General features: G+C 49.4%; 2 protein-coding genes across 2 annotated transcripts in view; both read right to left on the reverse strand.

Moving 5' to 3' along the window:
• Positions 1-26,285, reverse strand: part of LOC135404684 (zinc finger protein 721-like) — a 224,785-nt gene that overhangs the window by 180,829 nt on the left and 17,671 nt on the right. The gene's annotated exons all lie outside the window — the stretch shown is intronic.
• On the reverse strand, positions 2,391-4,178 carry LOC135404687 (olfactory receptor 14J1-like). Its single transcript, XM_064639426.1, has 2 exons — positions 4,112-4,178; positions 2,391-2,995 (listed from the first exon to the last, which is right to left on the reverse strand). Exons 1-2 carry the CDS (start codon positions 4,176-4,178, stop codon positions 2,391-2,393), a joined length of 672 nt encoding a protein of 223 aa, XP_064495496.1.

Here is a 26,285-nt window from a genome sequence, read left to right on the forward strand (position 1 = left end):
AACAAAGGCCAAAACTGGGCAACCCCTGCCAGGCTCCTGAGGGAGGGGCGAGGCAGAAACCAAGGGCAGAACCTGCCAGGCAAGTTGCTTGTGGTGGCCTGAGTGGCAGAGGCAGCTGCCAGAGGCAAGGGGACAAAGGCCTGGGTGCCTTTGGGCCTTGCAGCCCTGCCAGAGCCCTTGGCCATCTCTCCTGCAGGCTGTCCTGCCCTGGCCCTGCTGCTGCTCTGGCCTTGCAGGCTGCACACCCCCCTCCTGCTTTCCCACCCCCTCCCAGCAGCATTTCTAGACCCTCCCTGATGTCTCTGCACCAGCTCTGGCTGTTCCCTTGAACACAAAGCCATGGGCTGATCCTGACTCCCTCTGGGTGAGCTCTTGCAGCACAAGGGTCCCCGTTGAGTGACATTTCTTTTTCCTCACCTTCAGTCTGAACCTTCAGTGCTACTCTTTGTAGAGATTTCATTCTATTTCCAATATGGAGAAAAGTTCCATCCCTTCAAGTCTCCTCTACTTCCTCTCCAGTTCTTCCTCATTCCTCCAGAGTGGGGAACCTCACAGACAGACCGACCAGTCCAGATGTGGTGACCCCAGGGCTGAATCCAGGGGGGTGACAACTCCCTTGTCTGGGTGCCCACACTCCCCCCAAGGCAGCCCCATGTGCAGTTGGCCTTAAATCAAGGGGCCATTCTGATTCTTTGTAACATCACAGAATCAAGTGGCACTGTGACACTGCAGGGCCTCATGGAACCAAAGGAATGCAGGGACACTGTGGAATCTCATGGAACCAAGGGACCATTGTGACATGCGGGGTCTCTTTGGAACAAAAGGAACCCTGAGACATCTCAGAACCTCCTGGAACCAAGGGGCCACTGTGCCTCCCCAGAACTCCATGGAATCAAGCAGAGCCGCTGCCTCCCCCCCGCCGCCGCACGGACCGGAGTCGCCGGCTCTGCCCCGCTTGGACACCTCTGGAGTCTGAGTGTTCTTGGGCAGCACAACTGATCTCAGACCAGAGTGTCCCAGAGTTTGCTTTGCCCCCTCTTTTCCCGTGGTTTTGTTTTTTGTTCTTTGTTCATTCAGGAGGAAAAGGGGGAAGGGAGGCACGTGTTGATCCCTGTTCTCATCTGTTTACAAAAGGGAGTTGGGGCAGGAGCAGAGAGAAGAGACAGTTTCGCTCTCTGCTCTTGCTTTGAACTGTTCTGTTGGTATTGTTGTTTTTGCTGATATATTTCTTGTCAGTAAACTCTTATTTTTTCACTTATACCTCCTTGTATTTTGTCTCTTTGTACTGGTGGGGAATAAAAGGGGAGTGAGTTCATTTTACTGGAGTTCCCGCCCTGATATGTGTCTTTAAACCAGGACAGGTTGCTCAAGGGCTCCCTGAAATTTGGAATCATCCACAAAGGACTTGAAAATACATTTTCTCCTAATGTACAGACAGATAATAAAGATGTTCTATAGTGGTGTTCAAGGGCTGATCACTGAGGGATTTCATCAGGAAGTTGCTGCCAAGAGGACTTTGTACCATGGATTTTATTTGACCCTCTTCATTCAGCCAACTTCCCACCCACCACATCTTCCACTTCTTCAGTCCAGTTCTCACCAATCTGGCTCTAAGAGACCGGAGGAGACCATGTCAAGGGCCTTGATAAAGTCTGGGCACACAACATCCTCTTCTATTTCCTTCCACAGGGGTTCTGCAATCCCTACCTTGTCCTTCCAATGCCTGGGAATGGCTGCAGGAGGACTTGCCCTATCCCCTTCCCTTCCCCGGAGTGTCATGGTGTCACTGCAGGAGAGTTCCAGCCCTGGAGCAAGGTCACAGAAGAAGTGACCCAGTCCATGCAGTGGCCTCAGAAGATCCCACAGCATCCTGGTGATGCTGTAAGGGAGCCCAGCTCTGCTTCACAAGTTCCCAGGGCTTGTCCCTGCCTGTGCTCCAAGGGCTTCCAGCCCCCAGGACTGTGCTCAGAGAGCACTCAGGCCTTACAGTGAGAAAGGGGCTCAGGAGGACAGTGTGGAAGTGGCAAGAGAGCAGCTCTGCAAAGACCAAGCACTGCTGCTCCCTGGCAGTGCTGCTGGGCTGGGATTATTGTCCCCTTCCCGTTTGCAAATACACCCTGTCCTGCAGTGTGCTGTCCTTTAGGAACATCTAAGAAGAAGGGTCTTGGACAAAGAAGGCACTGCAGGGTCCTTTATTTTGTTTAAATACTCAGAGAGCACAATTCATCATTTATACAGTGTCAGTGTCAAAATGAAAAGATGGACACTAAATTAGAAGGCAGATGCATAATAATATTTAATTGCACAGAAAATTATTGAAAAAACCCAGTGACCTCCTCCAAAAACCACAGCAGGAAGGCTGGGCCAAAAAAGGAGTCCCATTCTGAATGCTACACACCAGAAAACAGGCACTTCATTGCTCCTGAAAAGCATCCAGTCATCATTTTTCTGAGGGCATCCTTGAGCTCCTGGTTCCTGAGGCTGTATATGAAGGGGTTTAGTGTTGGAGGCACGACCGAGTACAGAACTGACACAATCAGATCCAGGGATGGGGAGGAGATGGAGGGAGGCTTCAGGTAGGCAAATGTTGCAGTGCTGGTAACAACAGAGACCACGGCCAGGTGAGGGAGGCAGGTGGAAAAGGCTTTGTGCCGTCCCTGCTGAGAGGGGATCCTCAGCACAGCCCTGAAGATCTGCACATAGGAGAACACAATGAAAACAAAACAACCAAATATTAAACAGGCACTAACCACAATGAGCCCAGTTTCCCTGAGGTAGCCTGAGTGTGAGCAGGAGAGCTTGAGGATGGCAGGGATTTCACAGAAGAACTGGCCCAGGGCATTGCCCTGGCACAGGGGCAGGGAAAATGTATTGGCTGTGTGCAGCAGAGAATTGAGAAACCCAGAGGCCCAGGCAGCTGCTGCCATGTGGGCACAAGCTCTGCTGCCCAGGAGGGTCCCGTAGTGCAGGGGTTTGCAGATGGCAACGTAGCGGTCGTAGCACATGATGGTGAGGAGGAAATACTCTGTTGACATGAAGAAGAAAAAGAAAAAGAGCTGTGCAGCACATCCCATGTAGGAGATGGTTGTGTTGTTCCAGAGGGAATTGTGCATGGCTTTGGGGACAGTGGTGCAGATGCAGCCCAGGTCTGTGAGGGAGAGGTTGAGCAGGAAGAAGCCCATGGGGGTGTGCAGGTGGTGGTCACAGGCTACGGCGCTGAGGATGAGGCCGTTGGCCAGGAGGGCAGCCAGGGAGATGGCCAGGAAGAGCCAGAAGTGCAGGAGCTGCAGCTCCCGCCTGTCTGCGAATGCCAGGAGGAGGAAGTGGGTGAGGGAGCTGCTGTTGGACATTTGCTCCTTCCTTAGGACAGGGTCTGTTCAGAAAAGGAAAAGACACGGAACAATTAGGAGATACACCTCTCAGCAAAGATACTTCGTCTTTCATAGTAATCCCCCCAAAATAATTGTATTTCCCTTATGCTGGCTCAGAGTGGTGTGAGCAGCAAGAATTCTGGCCATGTGCTGCCAAGGGCTCAGCTTTGCTCTGCTGCAGGGGGGACATGGAGCTGTTTTGTGACAGCTCTGATGATCACAGGGTATGTCAGATGTAACTTACCTTTAATGGAAAAGCTTAATTTCTGACCCCCCTAATCACAAGACTCTGGACTGCAGAACAGAGGCTTCTATTGTCCTTAGAATAATTCTTCTGTTACATATGTTCCACCATTAAATCTGCAGAGTGTTCTTTTTAGGAGTAAAAATTCTCATTTTTATTGCTAAAAATGTGAAGAATCTTTAGAAAAGACAAGAGACAAAAGGGCTCCGCTCCCTGTGGTTTAAAGCAGAGCCAGGAGAGCTGCAGAGTCCTTCAGCCTGTTTCCTATCTGCCCTGCTCTTTCCCTTGGGCTGCATTCACTTTGATTTCACACAAATAAATATTAAAAACCACATCCACAAATATGTGTGCAGTGATGAGAGCAGGACAATGTTGTTTCCAAGGTCAACTCTGAGAAGTATCCCCTGTGCCAGCCCAGAGGTGCAGCTGTGCTGGACAGAGCAGGACAGGAGCCCTCCCACAGAGAAGCCAAGGGCTGGGACAGGAGAGTGCCCACCCCCAAGGAAAGGCTCAGCATTGCCCAGGATCCTGTGCTCATTTCTGATCCTGCCTGAAATATTCATCTCCGAGAGGAAACACACCTCAGGACTAATTCCTTTCCTGTAGCCCCTGTCTTTTGTGAGCTTTGCAAAAAATTCTCCATTCAATGTGGTGTAGTGGTCCAGAGTTGTGAGCAGGTCTGACCCTGCAACAGCAAGACATGGAAAAGATCCTCCCTCAGCTGCCAGGTTTGCTCCTTGCCCACAGCCCTTCTGCCCCAGCCCTGGCAGCAGCTCCCCGGGCCAGCTGAGAGCTGCCCCTGGCAGGCAGCAGAGTCCCTGCCCAGCACAGCACCCTGGGCTGCAGGACCCTGCTCTGACCCACAGCCCTGGGCACCCCTGCCCGCACCCCCGGCTTCACAGCTCTTCCAAACTGCCCCAAAACAGCCCCTGCTCACCCATCCCATCAGCTGGGGCTGGGCCAGCTTTAGGAGATGCCTCCAGGAGCTGCCCCTGCACTGCCCTGCAGCCACAGACTCACCATGTGCAGCCCTGCCAAGATTCCTCCTGCAGGGAGCTGTCAGCCCTCCTGCCAGTGCTGAGCCCCTGGAAGCTCTGTCTGTGCCCTGCTGGTGTCCCCGAGCTGCCCTGGCAGTGCCCTCAGCCCTGCTGGGCTGTGCAGAGGAGCTGCTCACCAGCAGAGCTGTCTCTTTGAAGCTCTTCTTGCTTGCCAGGAGCTTCCTGTGTGCCAGGAGCCCGACCCAGCTCAGCAGCACAGCAACAGCCCCAGGCATTTCATGACCCTCAGGGGGGTTTGATGTTGTTTATGTGAGACTCAGTGCCTGAGAGGAAGTTCAAACAACTTTTCAAGAAGTCAAAGTGAGATTGAAACACTAAAGTTTCTTGTAGTGCTAATGAGTCCCACTGAGGGACACAATTGAGAACGTGTCCCCAGGTTCCAGTTAGAGGAGAAAAGTGAAGACAGTGATGACAAGGATGGACAAGCAAGGGAAAGGTGGCTCTGATGCTGAATAAACCTTGACTTGTTTCCTTAATTCAGAGGACCAAGCCCTGACCCCAGACCCTGGGAAGGCAGATCCTGTGCCTGCCTCATTCCTCAGGGCTCTTCCTGGGGCACTGGGATGTGGGATGTGCAGTGCCAAGGGCAGGACCATGGGGTGGCACCTGCCAGGCTGCTGAGCAGGGACAAGGAGGCCATGAGGCCCCAGGGCTGCAAGGGGCACTCATCTCCTCCTGGCATCAGGGGCACAGACAGCAGCCATGGCCAAAGGCCTGCAGAAGGTGGCTCTGTCAGGGCCTTTCAGCTTCTCCCCCTCCCTGTCTCCTCTCCAGCCCAGGCTGTCCTACGGTGTCCATGCCCTGCCCCTTTCCCTGCAGGCTGTCGTCATCCCCCCGGCTGCCCCACCTGGCTGGCACCTTCCTGCACTGACATCTCTGCGTCCTCCCTGGCTCTTCCTGCACACACAAAGCCTTGGGCTCATCCAGGCTCCTTCTTTGTGACATATTGCACCACAACACTGACCTCAGAGGGAAATTTCTGACTTCTTGTCACCAGTCTCGGCCACCCCAGCTGCCCTTGGTGGCACTAGTTCTTTCTTAGGCTGTTTTCTGACAGGAAGAAAAGCTCCACCAGCTCTGACACCCCCCTTCCAGACCTCTCAGGCTACTCCTCTACTGTCCTCAATCTTCACACCACTGACCCCTGAGTCCTCAGCCTCTATATACGGGTCATGTGCTTGAGGCCCCAAATTCCTTCCTGGGAGATCTCTGGGTCCTCTCCAAGGTTTTGGAAGATGACAATAGAGTGCTTTTATCCCAGGAAACACAGAGGGACACTTTTTTCCAAGGGCTGTCTTGGCAGAATGAGGCACAATCTCTTTAAACTTTCTGGCACAAGGGAGCTCTGAGCTCTGGGTACGGAGGGAGGTCCAAGTGCCAACCACTGGAGTGGGAGCTACAAATCATCGGGGCTTGTGTTCTTTGGAGGGCCTGACACTGGTGAGACTGCTCTGTGTGTGTGTGCACATGTAAGGACCTGAAAGGCACAATGAACTGTCTCAAAACACTGTCAAAGCAGGAAAATCCCTCAGTTCAGGAAGGATATTGAGGTGCTGGAGCGGGTCCAGAGAAGAGCAACGAGGCTGGTGAAGGGACTTGAGCACAAGTCCTATGAGGAGAGGCTGAGGGAGCTGGGGTTTTTTAGTCTGGAGAAGAGAAGGCTTAGAGGCGACCTCATCACTCTCTTCAACTACCTGAAGGGAGGGTATAGCCAGGCGGGGGTTGGTCTCTTCTCCCAGGCAACCAACAATAGGACAAGGGGACATGGGTTCAAGCTCTGCCAGGGGAGGTTTAGGTTAGATGTTAGGAAGAAATTCTTGACAGAGAGGGTTATCAGGCATTGGAACGGCCTACCCAGAGAGGTGGTGGATTCACCGTCCCTGGAGGTTTTTAAAAAGAGATTGGACGTGGCCCTTAGTGCCATGATATAGTAATTGGAGTTGGATCAGGGGTTGGACTTGATGATCTTGGAGGTCTTTTCCAACCTAATCTATTCTATGATTCTATAATAGCCTTAAATTGCATTGGGCAAGTTCATATTAGATATTAAAGAAACCTTTTTCCACTGAGGGAGTGTTCAGGCATTGGAACGAGTAGCCCGGGGAGGTGGTGGAGTCTCTGGAAGGGTTCAGGTGTGTCGTGCGTTGACTTTGGCTGGACACCAGGTGCCCTCCCAGCTGCTCTATCACTCCCCTTCCCAGCAGGACAGGGGAGAGAGTAAGGTAGGAAAAAAACCCAACTTGTGGGTTGAGATAAGGCAGTTTATTTAAAGCAAAAAGTAAAGCAATGCTTGAACACGCAGAATCAAAAGATAGCAGGGTTTGTTCTCTACTTCCCATGAGCAGCCCTGGTCGGCCACTCCCGAGGAGCAGGGCTTGGGTCTGTGGGACGGTTCCTCAGCAGGCAGCCATCAGACAATGAATGCCCCCCTCCTGCTCCCTGCCTCAGCTTTTAGAGCTGAGCTGACCTCCCATGGTCTGCAATGTCCCTTGGGTCAGTTGGGCTCAGCTGGCCTACTTGGGTCCCCTGCCAGGCTCTTGCCCTCAGCTAAGGAAGGAATGTCCCAGTGTTGGTGCTGTGCTCAGCAGTGGCCAAAACACTGGGGTGTTCTCAACCCCCTTCCAGCTGCCAATGCCAAGCCCAGCCCTGGGAGGGCTGCTGTGGGGAACTGAACTGCAGCTCAGCCAGACCCAACCCAAATATCTCTGGCACATATTCTATAGAATCCATCCTTAGGTGTTGTGTGATAGATCTATAAGATATTACAAATAATAAGCAATAATAAGTCAAGTGTCCTCCTTAGGGATACACCCTCCAAAGCTACTGCCTGGGTTTGTTCCCTGGGGGTCTCTGCAGCAGCAAGCACAGCCCCACACTGACTGCTCTGGGCTGTGCAGGCATTTGTGCTTCTGCCTGTCTCACACACCCCCAACCTTGGGATGGATCTGGATGTGACTGGATGTGATGTCACAGGGGAGATGTGATATCATGGGGAGCTGTGATGTCACAGGGACGATGTGATGTCACAGGGAGGATGTGATGTCAGAGGGGAGGATGTGATGTCACAGGGATGATACGATATCAAAGGTGTGATGTCATATGATGGTTGTGATGTCATAGGGGAGTTGTGATGTCACAGGAGAGGATGTGACATCACAGAGATGTTATGATTTCACAGAAAAGGTGTGATGTCATATGATGGTTGTGATGTCATAGGGGAGATGTGATGTCACAGTGGAGGTATGATGTCAGAGGGGAGCTGTGATGTCACGGCGAAGATGTGATGTCATGGGGAGATGTGATGTCACATGAGAGCTGTGATGTCACAGGGGAGGATGTGACATCACAGGGATTATGTGATATCACAGGAGAGATGTGATGTCATATGATGACTGTGATGTCATGAGGGAGATGTGATGACACAGGAAAGACATGATGTCACAGGGGAGATGTGATGTCGCAGGAGAGCTGTGATGTCACGGGGAGGATGTGATTTCACAGGGATGATCTGATGTGATGTCATATGATGGATTTGATGTCACAGAGAATCCTTGATGTCACAACAAAGATGTGATGTCACAGGGGAGCTGTGATGTCACATGGGAAGTGTGATGTCACAGAAATGGTATGATGTCATGAATCCAAAAAATCGGTCCAAGAAACTGCTCAGAGACTTTTTTATCTTTAAGCAGCAAGGTATTTGTTTATTCGACATTGGGAGCAAGCCAGCTCACGCTGGACAAACTTGCTCAAAGGCTTCACACAAAATCAGCATTTTATACAATCTTCAGATGTGATTAAATGCATATTCAAGTGATTATAACATCTTTCTATGCATATTAATAATAGGCAGAGTATAGCTGGAGCTCAGGCGGGGCTTGGGGCGGTGCTTCTCTTGGCCCTCAATTTTGGGGGGTCTGGGGGCTTAAACTCATCTCCCTCAGTTTGACCTTCCTTCTTTTCCATTGTTCTTGACCCGCTCACTGAAGCTTGGAAAAAGCCCTGGCTCCAGGCCTATTTCTTCTATTCAAATGTCTACCTTATCCTACTGCATTTCTAATTTATCACCTCTAGGCCTATTACATGTTCTTGTACTATTCTCTTAAGCTGTGGTCCAGTAAGTAGAACAGAACGAGTACAGATCGTCTTGGATGTTGGTAGCTTGTTAGCAGGCCCAAATTTCTTAGTTAACTCTTTTGGGCCTGGCCTCCTGTTTCAGTCCCCCCTTTTACTCATAACTTACGAGTTCCTTCGTCAGGTTCCAATGGGTTTTGATAGCTATGCATCACTGCCCACATTATCTGCATCCTTTTGACCATGGTATTTAATTTGTACCATGGCTAGACATTTAAGACCAATTGTAGAATCATGTCAATTCCTAAAACCAATATTGGATGCATTAAATAGTGAAACACTTGTGATGCTGTAGGGGAGTATCCTGTAAAGATGTCTCACCAGTGGTGCTCTCCCACTTTTTCCATTTTGGTTAAAATGGTTTTTATGTTTTCAGTGTCATGTTCTACTTGCCAGAGCATTCGTTTAGTCGTTCTGTTTACTTCCTGGACCAGTTTTTCTATATCAGGATGTTTAAGCATTGCTTTGAAAAGATTAATGTTCATTCCTGTCTGTAATTTTGGCACATCATGATACATTGTATAATCAGCTTCAATCAGTTGTCTAGTAGTCACTAGAATGATATAATCAAAGTCACAGCCTATTATTTTAGTAAAACAAAAAATTAGTACCACTCACTACTTCATGACAAGTATCTATGGTAAAATTAACACAAAAGATTCTAACACATGCACATCCATTTCCTACATAATAGACTTGTGATTGGGTTTTAGTATGGGGAAGCATTTCAAAGGTACACACACTATCTTCAGCATCTAAGCATAAATCTTCATTTCTTACAACAGCATTTTCACAGATATATCCTAATTGTCCTTTAGGAATACATGCCTCAGGACTGACTGATTGTCACTTTTTCTTGGTGTGATTATAACTTGCCCAAACATTATGGTCTATGGGTCTGACAATTACATTTTGGTGTATGGCTCCTAATGTCAGGATAGGAAAGATGGTCTTTTCTTTAGCTGCACTGATAATGAGTACATAAGCTTCAATTTGTTCATGTTGAGGGTTGTAAGTGAAGTTCCCTAACTGCCACCACGCTTGGTAATCTTTCTCACATTGTGTAGTAGAACTGTTTCTAGCTATTATTTCTCTTACCTCCTGTGGTAATACTCTTGAAGTTCCTTCTCTTAATATTCCTGCAGCTACAGATTGTACCCACTGTTGAGTTTGGAGACATTGTATTGCAAGTGCAAACCTTTTATGGATGACACCAGCATAGTGAATAATTTTGGTGAAATCTTTTGCAGTGTGGTTAGCTACTAATGTTAACAATTTAACTGCCAATGATTGTGTTTCTGCCAAAGTGAGCAAAGATGATCTTAAAGGGACTTTGAATTTTCCTAGATCAGATGTGACAGCACTTAGTTTATTCACTAATACTTCTTGATCTATGGTGTTTAATACACTTAATCCTGTGCCAAACCACCCGGTTACATCTCTTTGAATTCTGGTACGAGGGGATCTGGCCATCATCTATGCATGCCAGCCTTTAAGGCTTTGTTGAATACAGGGCTGACAATCTTTTTGTATGTTTAATATGTTTACTTGAAGGTTTATTCGAACCCTCTTCAGTGAATATGTGGGACCTAACAACAGCTTCTGCTCATTTGAGTGTCTAATCATGTAAGGTCCAGCATAAGTTAAATTGTGGACACTCTCACGGGCTAAAGAAGGAGTTGTAGAACTGGTGGTGGTCTTAGTCAATGGGGTGGTAGGAGATTTGCTGGTTGGAAATCTCCTGGTTATATTTCCTTCCCTGAATGTCCACTGACACATCACAGAAACTGATTTATCTAGAGTGAAGGTGTGCCAACACTGATCAGCCACTAATTACATTTCACAGTAATGTCAATTCTGGGTGACCATCTAATCTGTGCCTATTAAAACACTTGCATTGTATGGGGTACCAGGATTTTACCAATTATTCAGTACCCTTGTTCCTTGGAGGACTATAACAGATGCATTGTATTGGTTCAGTTCAGATGAATTCAGATTATCTGTATTTATAGCAAATCATAGACTAGAATTCCCATTATAGGCCTGAGACCATAATAATTTTTGGGCAAGAGTTTGATTCAACACTAATGTACTTATCAGTCCAAAGATCAGCATTGAGGAGGCTTGATAGCAGATGATTCCTCTCCCGAGGTCCATGCTTCCTCTGGAACCCTCTTGACTCGAGAGCAGTGGATCCACGTGGGTTTCTCTTTCACCCAGATCACTGTGAAGGTGGTCATCAGCACCTGCTGGGGTCCATCCCACTTCTCTCGTGGTGGATCTCCTGAAAGATTCTTAACATATACCTGATCACCAGGGTTGAAGGGATGTAACTCACAATCAGGCTGCTTGGGTTGGTGTTCTAACACCACTGTAGCATTTTTCTGCAATTGTTTTCCTACAGCCATAACATGATCACACACATATTGATTACTGATTTGATCTACAGCTTCACTATTCACAGCTTGCATCATGTAGGGTCTGCCCAGTAGAATTTCAAATGGACTCAGTTTCCCTTTTGATCTTGGCTTGACCCTTAGCCTGATTAAAGCAATAGGTAAAGCTTGATACCAATGAAAATTTGTTTCTTGACATATTTTAGATTCATCTTTTCTACTTGCCCATTTGCTTGGAGTCTGTAGGGCATATGCAGTTGCCAATTGATTTTTAATGCTTTACTTATTGCTTGTACAATTCATGCACAAAAGTGTGAACCTCTATCTGAAGAGATGCTCTTAGGCATTCCAAACCATGGTATAATCTCATTCAACAAGACTTTAACCACTCCTTTTGATTCATTTTTTTCTACATGGGAAAGCTTCAGGCCATCCAGAAAATGTGTCAGTCAAAATGAAGAGATAACAGGACCCCCTCCTTTTCTTGGGAGCTCAGAGAAATTAATTTGCCAAATTTCACCTGGGAAATGCCCTTTACTTATTGCCCTTTGGTGTATTTCTGTTCCAGTATTTCAGACAAAGTTCACATTGGGATGTGACTTGCTCTATTGTGGTAAATAAATTTGGTCCTGCTACTCTAGTCCTTAAATGCTAATAGAGTGAGTCTAAGCCCCAATAGTTTTATCATGTTTTACTTTTACAAATTGCCACACTAATTTTTCTAACAGTATTGACTGACCTGTTTTTAGTTAACCTCACCCATTGTCTAACACCTTACCTTCATTTTCATGTATCCACTTATAATCTGTTTCTTGATATTCTACCTGTTGATCTGTGTCTAGTTGTTCTAGCACTAAAGCTGCTACTGATAGTTCTTTACTTCTTGCAGCAGCTAATTCAGCTTCTGCATCAGCTTTTCTGTTTCTTATTTCCAGGACAGTGTTACCTTTCAGGTGTCCTTGGCAGTGCATAATTGCCACCTGAGAGGGGAGTTGTACAGCTTCTAATAATCATAGAGTTTCTTCAGTATATTCCACAACTTTTCCTTGAAGAGTTAAAAGTCCTCTTTTTTCCAAATTGCTCCATGAGTGTGAACTATGCCAAAGGCATATTTGGTACTGTCCATTGGGCACATTCTTCTTGTTTTTCAGTAACAATCAATAGATCATTCACATATTATAAAAGTACACCCTTTCCCGGTGGTGACTGCCATTGTTCCAATTCTTTAGCTAATTAATTCCCAAAATTGTGGGAATATTTTCGAACCCTTAAGGTAACACTGTCCAAATGAGATGAGTTTTCCTTCCTGTGGTGGGATTTTCCCACTTGAAGGCAAATATCCTTTGACTTTCCTGTGTTAAGGGAAGACAGAAAAAGGCATCTCTTAAGTCTAATACTGTGAACCAAATTACACTTTCTTTTAATATTGTTAATAAGGTATATAGGTTTGCAACAGCTGCATGTATGTTTTAGCTATTTTATTTACTGCTCTTAAATCCTGAGCCAACCTATGTGTTCCATTTGTCTTTTTGACTGGTAAAATTGGGGTGTTGCAATCTGATTCACACTCTACATAACCTTAATTTCAAAAAGTTGTCTATTATTGGCTCAATTCCTCTTCTATCTTCCAGCTTCAGTGCATATTGCTTCCTAACTACTGGGTTTGCTCCTGTCTGTAATTCTATTTCAATGGGAGCTGCTCTTTCTGACTTTCCTGGTGTTTCAAAAGCCCAAACTCCTGGGTATACCTGATCTAACATTTGATTGACATTTGAATTACCCTGGCTTGGCTCCACATAGCTCATTGCTAAACTCAGAGCTGCTATTAATTGTTCTTCCTTTACCTTAAGTTCAATTTTACCTTGTTTGAATTCTATTACAGCTCCCAGATTTTCTAGTAGGTCTCTGCCCAATAAGAGTTTGGATAAATTTGGTAAATACCAAAACTGATGCACTCCCATTTGTTTTCCAATTTTGAACTTTAGGGATTTCAAAAGAAAAAATCGGTCTGAGAAACTGCTCAGAGACTTTTTTATCTTTAAGCAGCAAGGTATTTGTTTATTCGACGTTGGGAGCAAGGCAGCTCACGCTGGACAAACTTGCTCAAAGGCTTCACACAAAATCAGCATTTTTATACAATCTTCAGATGTGATTAAATGCATATTCAAGTGATTACAACATCTATCTATACATATTAATAATAGGTAAAGTATAGGTGGAGCTCAGGCGGGGCTTGGGGCGGTGCTTCTCTTGGCCCTCAATTTTGGTGGGTCTGGGGGCTTAAACTCATCTTCTTCAGCCTGACTCTTCTTCTCTTCCATTGTTCTTGACCCGCTCACTTAAGCTTGGGAAAAGCCCTGGCTCCTGGCCTATTTCTCCTATTCAAATGTGTACCTTATCCTACTGCATTTCTAATTTATCACCTCTAGGCCTATTACATGTTCTTGTACTATTCTCTTAAGCTTTGGTCCAGTAAGTAGAACAGAACGAGCACAGATAGTCTTGGATGTTGGTAGCTTGTTAGCAGGCCCAAATTTCCTAGTTAACTCTTTTGGGCCTGGCCTCCTGTTTTAGTGGGATCGGTCATTGCAGCGCACGGCAGAAAAAAGGGAACAGCAGCTCTTTCCACAAGGAAAAAAAGGCTGGAAGCTTTGGCTTCAGGTGTAATTGTTGGGCAGCCTGGGCACTTCTTGGGCAACAAAGAGCTTTCTGTGGTGGCACCTTTTGTCTGGCAGGAATCTTCAGTTGGATTCAATTTTCCAGGAGGTGAGACCGGCCATTGCAGCGCAGGGCAGAAAAATGGACACAGCAGCTCTTTCCACCAAGAAAAAAAGTCTGGAAGCTTTGGCTTAAGGTGTAGTTGGTACAGTCTGGGAACTTCTTGGGTAGGAAGAGTTTTTTGTGGTGGTACCTTTTCTCTAGGAGGAAACTTCATTTGCAGTAAATTTTCCAGGAGGTGGGACCGGCCATAGCAGAGCAGGGCTGAAAAAAGGGAACAGCAGCTCTTTCACTAAAGAAGAAAAAAGGCTGGATGCTTTGGCTTTGAGATGCAGTTGTTGGGGCAGCCTGGGCACTTCTTGGGCAGCAAAGAGCTTTCTGTGGTGGCACCTTTTGTCTGGCAGGAATCTTCAGTTGTATTCAATTTTTCAGTAGGTGGGACCGGCCATTGCAGCACAGGGCTGAAAAAAGGGAACAGCAGCTCTTTCCACCAGGAAAAAAAGTCTGGAAGCCTTGGCTTCAGCTGTAGTTGTTGGTGCAGCCTGGGTACTTCTTGGGCAACAAAGATCTTTCTGTGGTGGCACCATTTGTCTGGCAGGAATCTTCAGTTGGATTCAATTTTTCAGGAGGATGGACAAGCCATTGCAGCACAGGGCTGAAAAAAGGGAACAGCAGCTCTTTCCACCAAGAAAAAATGTCTGGAACCTTTGGCTTCAGGTTTAGTTGTTGGGGTAGCCTGGGCACTTCTTGGGGAGCAAGAACTTTCTGTAGTGGCACCTTTTGTCTGTCAGGAATCTTCAGCTGGATTCAATTTTTCAGGAGGTGGGACAGGCCATTGCAGCGCAGGGCACAAAAAAGGGAACAGCAGCTCTATCCACCAGGAAAAAAGGTCTGGAAGATTTGAGGTGCAGTTGTTGGGGCAGCCTGGGCACTTCTTGGGCAGGAAGACCTTTCTGTGGTGGCACATTTTCTCTGGCAAGGATCTTCATTTAGATTCAATTTTTGAGGAGGTGGGACAGGCCATTGCAGCGCAGGCCTGAAAAAAGGGAACAGCAGCTCTTTCTCTGAGGAAAAAAAGGCTGGAAGCTTTGGCTTTAGGTGTAGTTGTTGGGGCAGCCTGGGCACTTCTTGTGCAGCAAGAGCTTCCTGTGGTGGCAACTTTTGTCTGGCAGGAATCTTTATCTGGAGTCTATTTTGGGTGTTACTTTGACCTATTCAGGAGTGGGCTAAAAAACAAAAGAAATTAGCAGTCCTTTCCCTGAGGAAAAATAGTCTGGAAGGTTTGACTGTGAGGTTCAGTTGTTGGGGCAGCCTGGGCACTTTATGGGAGGAAGAGCTTTCTGTGGTGGCACCTTTTGTTTGCAAGGAATCTTCATTTGGATTGAAGTTTTCAGGAGTTGGGACCAGCCATTGCAACGCAGGGCTGAAAAAAGGGAACAGTAGCTCTTTCCACCAGGAAAAACAGTCTGGATCCTTTGGCTTCAGGTGCAGTTGTTGGAGCAGCCTGGGCACTTCTTGGGCAGCAAAGAGCTTTCTGTGGTGACACCTTTTGTCTGGCAGGAATCTTCATTTACAGTAAATTTTCCAGGAGGTGGGACAGGCCATTGCCGCGCAGGCCTGAAAAAAGGGAACAGCAGCTCTTTCTCTGAGGAAAAAAAGGCTGGAAGCTTTGGCTTCAGGTGCAGATGGTGGGGCAGCCTGGGCACTTCTTGGGCAGCAAGAACTTTCTGTGGTGGCACCTTTTGTCTGGCAGGAATCTTCATTTGGATTCAATTTTGGGAGGTGGGACCGGTCATTGCAGCTCAGGGCAGAAAAAAGGGAACAGCAGCTCTTTCCACCAGGAAAAAAAGGCTGGAAGCTTTGGCTTTGAGGTGCAGTTTGTGGGGCAGCCTGGGCACTTCTTGGGCAGCAAGAGCTTCCTGTGGTGGCAACTTTTGTCTGGCAGGAATCTTCATCTGGAGTCTATTTAAGAAGTTACTTTGGCCTATACAGGAAAGGGCTAAAAAAAAGGGAATTAGCAGCTCTTTCCCTAAGGAAAAAAAGTCTGGAAGCTTTGGCTTCAGGTGCAGTTGTTGGGGCAGCCTGAGCACTTCTTGGGCAGCAAGAACTTGCTGTGGTGGCACCATTTGTTTGGAAGGAATCTTCATTTGGATTGAAGTTTTCAGGAGGTGGGACCGGCCATTGCAGAGCAGGGCAGAAAAAAGGGAACAGCAGCTCTTTCCCTGAGGAAAAAAAGTCTGGAAGCTTTGGCTTCAGGTGCAGTTATTGGGACAGCCTGGGCACTTCTTGGGCAGCAAGAACTTTCTGTGGAGGCACCTTTTGTCTGGCAGGAATCTTCAGTTGGACTCAATTTTTCAGGAGTTGGGACCGGCCATTACAGTGCAGGCCTGCCAAAAGGGAACAGCAGCTCCTTGCATCGGGAAAAAGAGTCTGGAAGCTTTGAGGTGCAGTTGTTGGGGCAGCCTGGGCACTTCTCTGGCAGCAAGAACTTTCTGTGGTGGCACCTTTTGTTAGGCAGGAATCTTCATTTGGATTGAATTTTTCAGGAGGTTGGACCGGTCACTGCAGCGCAGGGCACAGAAAAGGGAACAGCATCTCCTTCCACCAGGAAAAAATGGATGGAAGCTTAGGCTTCAGGTGTAGTTGGTGGGGCAGCCTAGGCACTTCTTGAGCAGCAAGAACTTGCTGTGGTGGCACCTTTTGTCTGGCAGGAATCTTCAGTTGGATTCAATTTTTCAGGAGGTAGGACCGGCCATTACAGCGCAGGCCTGCAAAAAGGGAACAGCAGCTCTTTCCACCAGGAAAAAAAGTCTGGAACCTTTGGCTTCAGGTGTAGATGTTCGGGCAGCCTGGGCACTTCTTGGGCAGGAAGAGCTTTCTGTGGTGGCACCGTTTATTAGGCAGGAATCTTTATTTGGATTGAAGTTTTAATGAGGTGGGACCAGCCATTGCAGTGCTAGCCTGAAAAAAGGGAATACCAGCTCTTTCCATCAGGAAAAAATGTCTGGAAGCTTTGGCTTCAGGTGCAGTTGTTGGGGCAGCCTGGGCACTTCTTGGGCAGCAAAGAGCTTTCTGTGGTAAGACATTTGTCTGTCAGGAATCTTTATCTGGAGTCTATTTTGGGTGTTACTTTGACCTATTCATGAGTGGGCTAAAAAAAAAGGAATTAGCAGCCCTTTCCCTGAGGAAAAATAGTCTGGAAGGTTTGACTTTGAGGTTCAGTTGTTGGGGCAGCCTGGGCACTTTATGGGAGGAAGAGCTTTCTGTGGTGGCACCTTTTGTTTGCAAGGAATCTTCATTTGGATTGAAGTTTTCAGGAGTTGGGACCGGCCATTGCAGCGCAGGGCTGAAAAAAGGGAACAGTAGCTCTTTCCACCAGGAAAAACAGTCTGGATCCTTTGGCTTCAGGTGCAGTTGTTGGAGCAGCCTGGGCACTTCTTGGGCAGCAAGAGCTTCCTGTGGTGACACCTTTTGTCTGGCAGGAATCTTCATTTACAGTAAATTTTCCAGGAGGTGGGACAGGCCATTGCAGCGCAGGCCTGAAAAAAGGGAATACCAGCTCTTTTCCTAAGGAAAAAATGTCTGGAAGCTTTGGCTTCAGGTGTAGATGGTGGGGCAGCCTGGGCACTTCTTGGGCAGCAAGAACTTTCTGTGGTGGCACCTTTTGTCTGTCAGGAATCTTCAGTTGGATTCAGTTTTTCAGGAGGTTGGTGCGGCCATTGCAGCGCAGGGCAGAAAAAAAGGAACAGCAGCTCTTTCCACCAGGAAAAAGAGTTTGGAAGCTTTGGCTTTGAGGTGCAGTTGTTGGGGCAGCCTGGGCACTTCTTGGGCAGCAAAGAGCTTTCTGTGGTAAGACATTTGTCTGTCAGGAATCTTTATCTGGAGTCTATTTTGGGTGTTACTTTGACCTATTCAGGAGTGGGCTGAAAAAAAAGGAATTAGCAGCCCTTTCCCTCAGGAAAAATAGTCTGGAAGGTTTGACTTTGAGGTTCAGTTGTTGGGGCAGCCTGGGCACTCCTTGGGAGGAAGAGCTTTCTGTGGTGGCACCTTTTGTTTGGAAGGAATCTTCATTTGGACTGAACTTTTCAGGAGTTGGGACCGGCCATTACAGCGCAGGCCTGCAAAAAGGGAACAGCAGCTCTTTCCACCAGGAAATAGAGTCTGGAAGCTTTGGCTTTGAGGTGCAGTTTTTGGGGTAGCCTGGGCACTTCTTGGGCAGCAAGAGCTTCCTGTGGTTGCACCTTTTGTCTGCCAGGAATCTTTATCTGGAGTCTATTTCGGGTGTTCCTTTGACCTATTCATGAGAGGGCTAAAAAAAAAGGAATTAGCAGCCCTTTCCCTCAGGAAAAATAGTCTGGAAGGTTTGACTTTGAGTTCATTTGGTGGGGCAGCCTGGGCACTTCTTGGGCAGCAAGAACTTGCTGTGGTGGCACCTTTTGTCTGGCAGGAATCTTCATCTGGAGTCTATTTAAGGAGTTACTTTGGCCTATACAGGAAAGGGCTAAAAAAAAGGGAATTAGCAGCTCTTTCCACCAGGAAAAAAAGTCTGGAAGCTTTGGCTTCAGGTGCAGCTGTTGAGGCAGCCTGGGCACTTCTTGGGCAGGAAGACCTTTCTGTGGTGGCACATTTTCTCTGGCAGGAATCTTCATTTAGATTCAATTTTTGAGGAGGTGGGACAGGCCATTGCAGCGCAGGCCTGAAAAAAGGGAACAGCAGCTCTTTCCACCAGGAAAAAAAGTCTGGAAGCTTTGGCTTTGAGGTGCAGTTGTTGGGGTAGCCTGGGCACTTCTTGGGCAGGAAGAGTTTTCTGTGGTGGTACCTTTTGTCCGGCAGGAATCTTCAGTTGGATTAAATATTTCAGGAGGTGGGACAGGCCATTGCAGCACAGGGCTGAAAAAAGGCAACAGCAGCTCTTTCCACCAGGAAAAAAGTCTGGAAGGTTTGACTTTGAGTTGCAGTTGTTGGGGCAGCCTGGGCACTTCTTGGGAGGAAGAGCTTTCTGTGGTGGCACCTTTTGTTTGGAAGGAATCTTCATCTGGACTGAAGTTTTCAGGAGTTGGGACCGGCCACTACAGCGCAGGGCAGAAAAAAGTGAACAGCAGTTCTTTCCACCAGGAAAAAAAGGCTGGAAGCTTTGAGGTGCAGTTGTTGGGGCAGCCTGAGCACTTCTTGAGCAGGAAGACCTTTCTGTGGTGGCACCTTTTGTCTGGCAGGAATCTTCAGTTGGATTCAATTTTTCAGGAGGTGGGACCGGCCATTGCAGCGCAGGGCTGAAAAAAGGGAACAGCAGCTCTTTCCACCAGGAAAAAAAGGCTGGATCCTTTGGCTTTGAGGTTCAGTTGTTGGGGTAGCCTGGGCACTTCTTGGGCAGTAAAGAGCTTCTTGTGGTGGCAACTTTTGTCTGTCAGGAATCTTTATCTGGAGTCTATTTTGGATGTTACTTTGACCTATTCAGGAGTGGGCTAAAAAAAAGGGAATTAGCAGCCCTTTCCCTCAGGTGAAATAGTCTGGAAGGTTTGACTTTGAGGTTCAGTTGTTGGGGCAGCCTGGGCACCTCTTGGGCAGGAAGAGTTTTCTGTGGTGGCAACTTTTGTCTGGTAGGAATCTTTACTCGGATTCAATCTTCCAGAAGGTGGGACCGGCCATTGCAGCGCAGGGCATCCAAAAGTTAACAGCAGCTCTTTCCACCAGGAAAAAATGTCTGGAAGCTTTGGCTTCAGGTGTAGATGTTGGGGCAGCCTGAGCACTTCTTGGGCAGGAAGTGTTTTCTTTGGTGGCACCTTTTGTCTGGCAGGAATCTTCAGTTGGAGTAAATTTTTCCAGGAGGTGGGACCGGCCATTGCAGCACAGGGCAGAAAAAAGGGAACAGCAGCTCTTTCAAGCAGGAAAAAAAGTCTGGAAGCTTTGAGTTGCAGTTGTTGGGGCAGCCTGGGCACTTCTTGGGCAGCAAGAGCTTTCTGTGGTGGCACCTTTTGTCTGGCAGGAATCTTCAGTTGGATTCAATTTTTCAGGAGGTGGGACCGGCCATTGCAGCACAGGGCTGAAAAAAGGGAACAGCAGCTCTTTTCACCAGGAAAGAAAATCTTGAAGCTTTGGCTTCAGGTGCAGTTGTTGGGGTAGCCTGAGCACTTCTTGGGCAGCAAAGTGCTTTCTGTGGTGGCACCTTTTGTCTGGCAGGAATCTTCATTTGAATTCAATATTTCAAAGGTGGGACCGGCCATTTCAGAGCAGGGCTAAAAAAAGGGAACAGGAGCTCTTTCCACCAGGAAAAAAAATCTGGAACCTTTAATTCAGGTGTAGTTGTTGGGGCAGTGTGGGCACTTCTTGGGCAGGAAGAGTTTTCTTTGGTGGCTCCTTTTTTCTGGCACGAATCTTCAGTTGGATTCAATTTTCCAGGAGGTGAGACAGGCTGTTGTAGCGTAGGGCTGAAAAAAGGCTACAGCAGCTCTTTCCACCAGGAAAATAAGTCTGGAAGCTTTGGCTTTGAGGTGCAGATGTTGGCGCATCCTAGGCACTTCTTAGGCAGTTAGATTTTTCTGTGGTTGCACCTTTTGTCTGGCAGCAATCTGCAGCTGGATTCAATTTTTCAAAAGGTGGGATCGGCCAGTGCAGCGCAGGGTTGAAAAAAGGGAATCAGCAGCCCTTTCCCCCAGGAAAGGAAGTCTGGATCCTTTGGCTTCAGGTGCAGTCGTTGTGGCAGCCTGGGCACTTCTTGGGCAGCAAGAGCTTCCTGTGGTGGCACCTTTTGTCTCGGAGGTGTTTGTTCCCTGTTAGCAAGTCCCTTATGGCGTCAATCACAGAACACTGGGACTGCTCACAGGGCATGATGAAGGAATACAGCAGCAGTGCGGAAAGAGGAGGTAGAAAAATACATTCCTGTATCTAATATACTTCCTCAATTAGAGAAATCACTAATCTTGCCACATGATTTGTACTGGACCCTTCTAAGGATGTACTTTTGCCCAGACCCTTTGCTCCAGTTGTGCCAGCTACACCAAAGGAAACCAGAGAGAATCTCAGCGAAGCCAAAAATCAGCTCTTATGGCACTTGGCACTCCATGGGGTTTAGCACTGGAGCTCAATCTCTCTGGGATGGCTGGTCCAGAACAGTTCATTTAATGAATGGTGCTGTTGCTGAACTTCCCTGGGCATGTTGCAATTGGCTACTGAGGCTGAAAGGTTTCCTGTAAAGATTTTTATCTTTTGAAACTACAGGCTGAATTTGAGGGATAAACTCCAGTATTCTGAAAGTGGAAAGTTGATCAAACAGAAAAGACTGTTTCTTCTACAACAGATTTGAAATAGTCCACTTGTAAAAATCACAAAGCTTGAAGCCTACTCAGCAGAGCTCATTCCTCATCTGCACTGATCATCAGCAACTGGACTCTCTCCTATTTCAGGGTCTCATCTGTGTACACTGGATTAAGGCCTCCTAACTTCTTAAGAAAAGTAGTGTTATAAGCTCACAGTTCTGGCAAGGTTTCCTTAGCAGATGGGTTGAAAAGCAAAACTTTGTTGCCATGACCCACGAATGCAGAGCCCAAGGTTGTTTGTGGTGCTAGCTTTGCTCCACTCTCTAATAACTTCTGTCCAGATCAGTGCTGGCATCAAGAATTCCAGGTTAACGCTTGTTTCATTTTTCAGGTTTTGCATTTCAAGAATGGGGAGTTGTTATTGGAAACTCTGCCATGGCTGTCAGTAACAGCCTCGGAAAACAGTTTTTCTTATTTCTGAGGGAGAAGTTTCCAACCCAGCTTTGGAGTATGCAAATACTTGAATGACTTGTTGTACAATTGGAAATAAAAATCAATACATTTGCTCTGATTAATGTCTTAACTTATATTTGGCTAAAGAGTTCTTTTCTTGATACTTTCTTTAAAAAATAGAACCCACAAGCAGAAAGGTGATCTCCTAAAGTGTTGTAACCTTTTAAGTCCACTTGTTGCCACACAACAACAGCATGCCAATATCACATCCAAAGATACAGAATCTTAGAGAGATACACACAAATATATACCTATACATATCTATGTATGTATATCTATCTACCTGTACATATCTCTACATATCTATACAAATACACACAAGAAAGTTTGGGGTTCCTGATGAGAGTTCTACACGGGTAATGAACAGAGGACTGGTTTGATGTGTCATACAACTGTGGGGACCATGAACGTATGTTCTGAGCTTTGATTTACTGTCCTGGTTTGTAACTGCCTGCCTTCCCTTTGGGGGGAACACAGGCCTCTATTTTGCACGGTCTGTTTGGTTTTACTTGGCAGTGTAGACTAGGGGCAGAAGAGTTTTTGGAGCCAAACAGATCGATGCAGATTCAGTTCCTTTAGTGGTGCCTAAAACTCAGGAGCTGGACTCCACGGTGCCGGTGGGACCCTCCCAACTCAGCACGTTCCATGATTCCATCAAGTCCAACTGTCAGCCCAGCACTGCCCCAGCAACCCCCAAACCACTAAAGCCTGTCAGCCATGGCCAGATGCAGGAGCCTCTGAAACACCTGCCGGGGTGCTGGCTCCGCCTGGGCAACCCATTGCAGTGCCCGAGCCCCCCCGAAAAACACAGGGAGAAACCTTTCTCCAGGAGCTGACCTGAAGCTCCCCTGCCTCAGCCTCGGGCCACGTCCCCCGCTCCTCCCAGCGCAGGCTCCTTTCCAGCAGCCCCCTCGGCAGAAGGCGGCTCAGGGCTCCCCTCTGCCCCCCCGGCCGGCTCCGCTCCGGCCCCGCTCCCGCCACGGCCCCGCTCGGCTCTGCACGGGGAAGGAACGCGCCCAGCCCCGGACAGACACCCCCGGGGGCCGCGCACCAGGGGACCCTGCCCTGGGGTCACTTGCGGGTCATTCACCGGGGGTCCCTCCCTGGGGTTCCCTCCGCAGGGGTCACTTACCGGGGCTTCTTCCCCGCGGGTCTCTCACTGGGTGTCACTGGGGGTCGCTCACCGGGGGTCGCTCACCAGCGGCCACTCGCCGGGGGGCCGCGCACCGGGGACCACTCGCCGGGGGCCGCTGCCCGGGGGCCGCTGCCCGGGGGCCGCTGCCCGGGGGCCGCTGCCCGGGGGCCGCTGCCCGGGGGCCGCTGCCCGGGGGCCGCTGCCCGGGGGCCGCTGCCCGGGGGCCGCTGCCCGGGGGCCGCTGCCCGGGGGCCGCTGCCCGGGGGCCGCTGCCCGGGGGCCGCTGCCCGGGGGCCGCTGCCCGGGGGCCGCTGCCCGGGGGCCGCTGCCCGGGGGCCGCTGCCCGGGGGCCGCTGCCCGGGGGCCGCTGCCCGGGGGCCGCTGCCCGGGGGCCGCTGCCCGGGGGCCGCTGCCCGGGGGCCGCTGCCCGGGGGCCGCTGCCCGGGGGCCGCTGCCCGGGGGCCGCTGCCCGGGGGCCGCTGCCCGGGGGCCGCTGCCCGGGGGCCGCTGCCCGGGGGCCGCTGCCCGGGGGCCGCTGCCCGGGGGCCGCTGCCCGGGGGCCGCTGCCCGGGGGCCGCTGCCCGGGGGCCGCTGCCCGGGGGCCGCTGCCCGGGGGCCGCTGCCCGGGGGCCGCTGCCCGGGGGCCGCTGCCCGGGGGCCGCTGCCCGGGGGCCGCTGCCCGGGGGCCGCTGCCCGGGGGCCGCTGCCCGGGGGCCGCTGCCCGGGGGCCGCTGCCCGGGGGCCGCTGCCCGGGGGCCGCTGCCCGGGGGCCGCTGCCCGGGGGCCGCTGCCCGGGGGTCGCTCAGCAGCAGCGCTCCCGCTCCCGGCCCCGCCCGCTCCCACCCAAACCCCACCAACCGCCCCTCTCGGCCCCGCCCCCGCCCCGCCCAATCCCCGCCTCGCCCCGCCCACTCCGCCGCCTCCCATTGGCTGCGCACGTTCGGCCCTGGAGCGAGGAGCGCGCGGGGAGCGTTGCCTGGAAACCGCCGAGGGAATCCCGGGAATCCTCGGGGCGCCGGCGCTGCCCCCCCACTCCTGGAGCGAGCGGCCGTGCCCGCCCGGGAGCGGGCACTCAGCGCCTGGCTGCGGCCGCCACAACGGGCAGGGAAGCAGGCGCGCGGAAGGCGGGCTTCGGGCCCCGGGCAGCGAGGAGCCCTGAAAAGAACAAAAGTGTTGAAAGAGAGGGAACTCATCGCACCATCACAGAACGTGCTGAGGTGGAAGGGACCCACGAGGAGCGTCGAGTCCAAGCCTCTGCCCGGCACAGCACCGACCCCAAGAGTCACACCGTGTGCCTGAACTCTGCCAGCCTTGGTGCTGTGACCACTGCCCTGGGGAGCCTGGTCCAGTGCCAACCACCCTCGGAGGGAAGAACCTTTCCCAAATATCCACCCTCACCCCACGTGAAAAAAACCTATTTGCAACCAAAAAACAAAAGTTTCTATTTTCTTCCTTCCCCTTCTCCTTATTTAGTGTTTACACAACAGTACTGCAGTGCCCTACTGGCTCAAAACTGAAATACTTGAAGTCCTTGCCGTATAGGCTGGATTTTGTCCCTTAGGCAGAGGCTAATCTGCCTGCAGTCCACCAGGACTGCCAGAGCTTGGGGAAGGGATGGAGGCTATCGCAGGACGGAACAGAGATGCGGAGATATTCCCTGATATTCTACTCTAGAGGCGGCTCAAGAGACAGCCCTGGAGTTGGAAGCACTTGCCTTCATCACTGGACAATCTTGTCCAGCACCACTGGTCAGATGTGTGGGGTTTATGTCCCACAGCAAATTAAAAACACCACAGCCATTATGTAAATGTGTATTTGTTTGAGTATTCACCCTGATGGTGTTCAGGCAGTTATGTTGAGGTACTTTGTGGATTTTTGGAACAGAAATAACATCTTTTAATGGTGTCTGTGACCGGCTGAGGTGCAGGATGTGGCCTCTCTATTTTTAGCATCTGCTGGTACGCCCATCTGTAGTGAGAAAACATCCTGTGAGTGTTAATTTAGGTGATGCAACCTTTTAAGTCTGGAGAACTACTTCCTTCTTCAAAGCTTGCTAATTCTCATGAAAGAAACAAAGAGAATTTCATGACAGTGACCTATTTTTCACTTTGAGTATCCCAACTATTGGTGAGCATTTACATTAAAATATTTGAAGTTTAATAAGTTTTGCAAAATGTCCTGGATGTTGAGGGATGTAGTGATGAACTCAGAATTAGAAAGTGGAGATTGTCTTCTTTTTCTTTGAAGCTCACAGACCTATGAAAAAAAAGCTTTCTAGAGAAACTTAAATTTTTTTATCTAATTTGTACACATTTCTACAATTAGGACAGCTGCAGGTTCACCCCTGGCAAAATCCCTCTGCTGGTAAGCCAGCCACATGCTGATTAATCCTTATTTCATGTTCAAGTGACCATGATATTTTGGTCAGCTGGCGACAGAGCGGTCCAGGTGGTAAAGGAACAAGGACTGAACAGTATGAGCAGCGTTTGCCTTTTTCTCTCCTCCATCCCCCTTTTCTATATATTATACTTTGCCACTTTCTCTGCTCAGCACACAGGAATTTGCTGGATGCATCCATGAATGCAGAACCCACTGGAATCACGACATTTGTTCCAAAGGATCCAGCTAGTGCCAGGGAAGCAGAAGTTATGACTGTGTAACAACCACACTGTGAGGAGGAACAAGACTGAAAACCACTTTCCGTAAAGGGAAGGATTTGAACTCGTGTTGGAGATGTGCAAGGCTCTGTTATTCTCCCTCCTTAAGTTGTTGACAGGACACAGTCCCCTCTCTTACCTGTCATTGAAAGGTCCTTCTAGTTACACTTATGGCAGTGTAACTTTGTACCAACATCAGCCGTGCACTGTAAGGCTGCTGAGGTTTCCAAAATCCACCTTTTTTATTTCTGCTAGTTCTGCTTCGTATCCTTCAAGCCAGTACACAAGAACAAAGCTTCAGCAAAGCCTACCTAACATCTTCTTTTGTTTCTGACATCATTAGCCAATGTAAACCAAACCATTAACGGGCATCTAAAAATATTTCTGGAAGTTTTCACGTGCTCGGTGAGGATTCCAAAGTTTTCTTTGAGGGAGACTCAGGGAGACTCTAGAAGAAGATTTTTGGTCCAGAAAAAAAAAAAATAAATAACGCAGCTGAAGCCCAGGCACCGTTGTATGAAGCGGATTGATTAACCTTAGTGCTGCTGCGTTCCCACTGGAATACACACTGGAATGACACTGGAATGCCGCCGGATTTCCTACTGGCCGCCCGGAAGCGGCTCCTCCCGTGACTCCCAGCGCGGCAGGACCGCCTCCCGCTTCCAGCCGGCACATCCTGCCTGGCCTCGCCTCCCCTGCCCGCCCCGATCCATCCCGGCCCGCCCCGATCCCACGCGATCCTCCCTCCTGCCCGGGTGAGTGCGGGGCCGCGGGACGGGAAGGGGCTGGATGGAGGCGGCGGGAGC

The sequence above is a fragment of the Pseudopipra pipra genome, chromosome W (assembly GCF_036250125.1).
Source record: "Pseudopipra pipra isolate bDixPip1 chromosome W, bDixPip1.hap1, whole genome shotgun sequence".
Lineage (NCBI taxonomy): Eukaryota > Metazoa > Chordata > Aves > Passeriformes > Pipridae > Pseudopipra > Pseudopipra pipra.

Excerpts from the sequence above, each read along its gene's own strand:
- LOC135404687 (XM_064639426.1), bottom strand. The coding sequence starts at position 4,178 with ATGAATATTTCAGGCAGGATCAGAAATGAGCACAGGATCCTGGGCAAT. Across the intron at positions 2,996-4,111 it reads TGCTGAGCCTTTCCTTGGGG|ACCGCTACGTTGCCATCTGC; the intron begins GTGGGCACTCTC and ends TCATGTGCTACG.